General features: G+C 36.5%; 1 protein-coding gene across 1 annotated transcript in view; it reads left to right on the top strand.

The window, feature by feature from the left end:
* Window positions 1-5967, top strand: part of DOCK7 (dedicator of cytokinesis 7) — a 281812-nt gene that overhangs the window by 216697 nt on the left and 59148 nt on the right. Inside the window, exons 36-37 of the mRNA XM_007959115.2 lie at window positions 1179-1313; window positions 2828-2980. Of these exons, the coding sequence (XP_007957306.2) occupies window positions 1179-1313; window positions 2828-2980 (288 nt within the window). The remainder of the gene's footprint in view (window positions 1-1178; window positions 1314-2827; window positions 2981-5967) is intronic.

Raw genomic sequence — 5967 nt, 5'->3', positions numbered from 1 at the left:
GAGAGTTCTGCCTCCAGGAGGTCTCCTTTAGAGCCTGCAGGGTGGTCAAGGTAGCCAATTATAGCATCAGAACTCTAAGCACCTGAGAGAGAGTGGGCACCTCCCAGAACATTGTTTTGTGCCACTCCCAACAGAAATACTCCAGGTGGACACCTTCAGCAATCAGGAGCTCCTCAGTTGCTCATAGCAAATCCCACCTTGGAGTTTACAAAGACTTATGGGTCGGAAACCCAAGGAGGGGTCGCTATGAGTCGGGGCCGACTCGACGGCACATAACAACAACAACATGGGTAGAAAAGCCACACAAAGTAATTTACTACCCTGCACTCATGTACTTTGGACATGTTACCAGGAAGGACCAGTACCTGAAGAAGGAAATTATTCTTGGTAAAGATTGTCTTTGCAAAAGAGGACAATAAGATGGATCGATACAGTCACTGCAACAGTGGGCTCAAACATCGCAACAATTGTGAGAATGGCACAGGACTGGATAGTGTTTCCTCTGTTGTACATTGGGTCACTGTGAAGTGGAACTGATTTAGTGGCACCTAACAGTAACAGTTGGAGGGGGGATAAAAAGCTAACCAATTAGTTCTAAGCTACGACTACAAACAAAAGTCAGTCCAAGATACGTAACCCAAGATGGTTACTCAAGTTTTGACCGTCATGTTTGCATTTTAGTTGGTGGAAGGGAAAAACAGCAAGGGCAGAGCACATTCATTCCTTTAAGGACATGACCCAGATTATACTTTTTTCTTCCTACCTTTGGTAGATGAGTTCGAATACCCAGCTAAAACTTAGAATTTCCTTTATTGAAGGTTACTGATACACTACTGACAGGCACTGCTGTAGCTACCACTCTATTTCAATGCTTTGTTTCTAGTTATTTTCCATATGAGTCTTGAATCGTCTAAATTCATTTACTTATTTTCCAAGAATACACTTCATGGTTTTTTGCCATTGTATTCTTGTTCCCCTTTTTTTTTTCATATTAAAAAAATACCCATTCTCACCCCACTGCCAGTGCCCTTTTCTAGTCTTACCTAGATCCTGCTGAGTTCCTTTACCTTGAAGTCCTTTTGGTTCTTCATTTTCTGTTTATTTGTTTATACATTCTATATCTGCCTAATCAATCTGCAGATGTAGCTCCATTTTATTTATTTATTTTCAAATTACAGACAGTTTCTGTAACAGAATCCAAAGAGAGCATTCTTGGTGGTGTACTAAAAGTGCTGCTACATAGTATGGCCTGTAACCAAAGTGCAGTTTATCTACAACACTGTTTTGCTACACAGAGAGCCCTGGTCTCAAAGGTAAGTTATTTAATGCCTGCAGTCTTATCAGACTTTGCCTTTTTATTAACATTGTCTAAGATCATTTGATACATTCATTGGTTAGTATAATTAAAAGTTATATAATAACCTAATGCCCTTGAGTTTTCTTCATTTCCCCATTAGTGTCTTCTATTTAGACTTTTTTTGGATCATTTTTAACCCATTTCTGATTTTAAAAAATATATGTAGCAGTTTTGTGTAGTGAAAGACCTGAAATTAATAGCTTAACTTCAATATGGAGGCTTCTCTTGTCTTCCTTTTACCTTGTCCTGTCATTCCTCATTAACTTGGCTTATCAAAGAATTCAATATCTAACCACAATGATTGTTTTCTCTTCTAGAACAACAGAAGAAGGAGAGTCAGGATTAGGAAGAAAGGCAATGTGTGGCTAATAGACTCTTTAAACAGTTGCCTCCTTTGCCATTAGATGAGAATTGAGTGATGTCCAGCTACTATTACTGAACATTTTGATCAAAGATTCTGTAGAAGAATCCTAATCAAAAGAGGAGAAATGCAGAGCAGAATTTCAAATTCTTATGGACTCCAAACTTTCTGGAGCCATGAAGGTTGGATTAACCTCTGAATCTATTGCCCCAAAATAATCTTTAAACCTGAAACCAAAAATTCTTCTGAAGTCTTCATAACCAAACAGTAGATTAGCTTATCTATTAAAAATTGTTTCCTTGAGCATTATACTCTTTCAAGGTCTATATGAGATTTTACTGACAACAGCAGCTTGGCTGATTAGTTAAGAACTTTAAGGGGACTGACTTTATGTTAATGGAGAAGAACACTCAGAAGGGTCAGATTGGTTGCACAACTTGAAGAATATAATCAGTCACTAAATTGTACATGTCAAAACTGTTGAATTGGTGTATATTTTACTGAGTATGTTTTGAACAGCAGCAAGATAAATAAAATTAGGCAAAAAATAATTCAACATATAAGTTGTTCACTTTAAAATTTATCATACAGTGAATAAAAAAGAAAGTACTTGTATTTGTTCAACTGCTTCAAATATTTACTCACTTAGTTTGTTTTGCCTTGGAAATACATGTATTCTTAAATTTTGAAGGTAAATATTTGATCTTATCCTATAAAATGGAAGGCAGCACTGTTTATTAAACTTATCCAGAGAAAATAACTTATATACTATTTTTTCATAATTTTTCCATTATATGTTGAATCCTATAGTAAGTATTTTATACATATTATCTAATCTAAGTTTCAACAACCTCATATAGATAAATATTGTTAGGCCCATTTTGTGGGTGAGAAAACTTGCCTAAAGTCATACAAGCTAATAAGTGTTATAATCAATATTCAACCCAGTCTGTCTGTCTCTGTGATTCTTACTATTAACTATTAGCTAAAATTGTTGCTTAACCATTCTTTTAATTTCTTGGCTATACTGACAAATCTTTAGGTCAGGCTATATTAACATATCTCTGGAACTTTTGCTATCAGTCAATGTTGGTGTTATTTCTTTACAGTTCCCTGAACTGTTGTTTGAGGAAGAGACAGAACAATGTGCTGATTTATGCCTCCGGCTTCTCAGACACTGTAGCAGTAGTATCAGTACAATACGGTCACATGCTAGTGCCTCACTTTACCTACTAATGAGACAGAACTTTGAGATTGGAAATGTAAGTACTTTATCATCACTAAGACTGGATTCATAATGCAAAATAACTTCTGCAGATATCTATTAAATAATTTTCTTTGGGGGCATGGATTTTTTTTTTGTATATTTTGAGTCTAATCTTAGACTGTCTTAATAATTCTCATTCTGTATATATTTTACAAAGGTCCAAATCTCTAATTTTTCTGTTACACTAAAAATAACATATAATAGTCTAGGTTTAGAATATAAAGGTACTTTGAAATATTTAAAATTTTAGTTATTATCCCTAAGTAAAAAGAATGCAATAACAAGGAAAATTAAAGGCTTAAGTATCTTAGTTGATACCATTTTAAGATTGTATGACAGAACCTTTGAAGAGTTCAATTTTTTTAAGTTTTTCATTAATTTTTATAGTCACATTTTATTTTCTGTTTTTGAATCACATGTTTAATTCCTTTATTTTTTTATCATTTTAGTATTAGATTGTTATATACATAAGCAAATAAGGCTATAAATTTACTTGTGATTGCTGCTTTTGATATCTTACTGGTTCTGATATCTCCTTGGTTCTGGTAGTTTTTTCAGTATTCTTATTAATAGAAATTTTGTAACTTCAGTGTGTGTTTTCTCATTAACCCAAGAGTTAATAAACATTTTTATTTTAAAGTTTTTATAATAACTTTTAGTTTAATTGCATTGCGATCATGTAAAGTATGTATTATTTTTCCTTTTTTGTACTGTGGGTATGTATATCTGTGTGTCCAAATATATAATCAGTTTCTAAATACAAGCACTTAAAAGCAAATATATTTTATTAGTTACGTAATTCAGTTTTTCTATACCAAAACCAAAAATACCCAAAACCACTGCCATTGAGTTGATTCCAACTCATAGAAACTCTATAAGACAGAGTAGAACTGCCCCATAGGGTTACCAAGGTTGTAAATCTTTATGGAAGTAGACTGCCTCATCTTTCTCCTGCAGAGCAGCTGGTAGGTTCAAACCACCAACCTTTTTGTTAGCAGCCAAATCTTTTATCCACTGTGCCACCAGAGCTCCTAATTTTTCTCTATCTTTGTTTATTTTTGGTCCTCTTGGTGGATGAGGGAGGAGAATTAAAGCCTACACGTGGATTAATCTGCTCCATTAGGTTTTATATGGTATATTAATATTCATGAGTATTTGATTTATTGATGTTGTTGTTGTTGTTATGTGCCATCAAGTCAAACTCGACTCATAGCGACCCCTCCTTGGGTTTCCGAGGCAGTATCACTACAGAAGTAGGATTGCCCAACCTTCCTTCCGAGGAGTGGCTGGTGGGTTTGAACCGCCAGCCATCTGGTTAGGAGGCATGTGTCTTAGCCACTATGCTACCAGAGCTCCCTTGATTTATTGATATTTGTAACTATTATATTTTCTTATGAATCATTCTCCTTTAGAATTAAAAGGATACTTCTTGGTTTCATTTAAAACTTTTTTTGTGTGTGCCTGAATTGTGCCGTGCATAATAGTAAATTCTTGACCTTTGCTTTCTTTTTAATTTGAACTTACCTCAATTACCTTTGCTCATTCTTCTGTTTTCAACTGTTTTTTGAATAACTTTACTTTAGGTATATCTCTCGTACACAACATTCAATTGAGTTTTGCTTTGTAATCCAGTCTGAAACTTTCATCAAACTTGTTCATACTTGTATTAGATATGTCTTTGAGTTTTGTCCTCTTCCACCTTTTTAAAAAAAATTATGATTATTTTCATCTAGCAATATCTTCTGGGTATAGTTTTTATCATATTTAGGAAAATTTATATTTTTATTGTAATGATTACCTTTATAATCAGAACTTTATGTACTACTCCTGGTCCTCTGTTTCTTAGACCATGCATCCTATATGGGGGCAATGTTGTTGTTACTAGGTGCTGTCGAGTCAGTTTCTTCTCTTAACAATCCTATGTGCAACAGAACAAAACACTGCTGGGTCCTGCTCCATCCTCACAATTGTTGCTATGCTGGAGTCCATTGTTGTAGCCACTGTGTCAGTCCATCTTGTTGAGGGCTTTCCCCTTTTTCACTGACCCTCCACTTTACCAAGCATGATATCTTCTGGCACTAGTCCCTCCTGATAACGTGTCCAAAGTATAAGAGACAAAGTCTGGCCAGTCTTGCCAATAAGAAGCAATCTGGCAGGAATTCTTCCAAGACACATTTGTTTGTTCTTCTGGCAATCCATGGTATATTCAGTATTCTTCACCAACACCATAATTTAAGTGCACAGATTTCTCTTCAATCTTCCTTATTCCTTGCCCAGCGTATGAGGCTTTTGGAAAGACAGTGGCTTGGAGTCTCAGAAAGATGGAGGAGTAGGCAGAAAGACTGCACAGACCCTTTTCAACAAAGAAAAGGGAAACCAATTAACACAGATACAGAAGATAATCCTGGACTCCTGAGCCCTGAAGGGAAGGGTATAGAAGTGGATTAAACTCAAACTAGCAGAAGAATTTGCATGAAAACACCAAAAAAGGAGACATATAGAGCTGCAGCCTGGCAGTGATCCTGATGGCACAGACAGCTTGGATATTGCTGAGTAGTGGTAGGACCTAAGAATTAGCCTAAAATTCAGCCCTGCTAGGCAAGGACTGCACGGAGGACTGCTCTGGTGGTTGGGGAGAAAAAGGAAGCAGCGAAGAGGAATGTAGGCTGAGCTTTGGACTTTTGCCTGTCTGGAGTATGCAGCCATTTTGAATGTTTACAAGCACCTTGACCATTTTGGATATTTAAAGGGACAGCAATCTTCCAGATTCCAGGGACTTAAGAACACGCTTCACTTGCCAGGAACCCAAAGACATTCCAGACCCGGATGACTGGACAGGTGTGACATTCCTCTTGTTACTCATATACCCTACACCCTTTGGTGAACAAAGGTGCAGCCATCCCTCACTACCACCCATCTTCTGGGCTGGCAGGAACTCCACCCCAGTCTGTGTGCTCGGACAGAGCCTAGGTGCCCTGCCCC

The sequence above is a fragment of the Orycteropus afer genome, unplaced genomic scaffold (genome assembly GCF_000298275.1).
Source record: "Orycteropus afer afer isolate SDZICR_OR568_19922 unplaced genomic scaffold, OryAfe1.0 scaffold00016, whole genome shotgun sequence".
Lineage (NCBI taxonomy): Eukaryota > Metazoa > Chordata > Mammalia > Tubulidentata > Orycteropodidae > Orycteropus > Orycteropus afer.
This window is presented reverse-complemented; position numbering and strand designations above follow the sequence as displayed.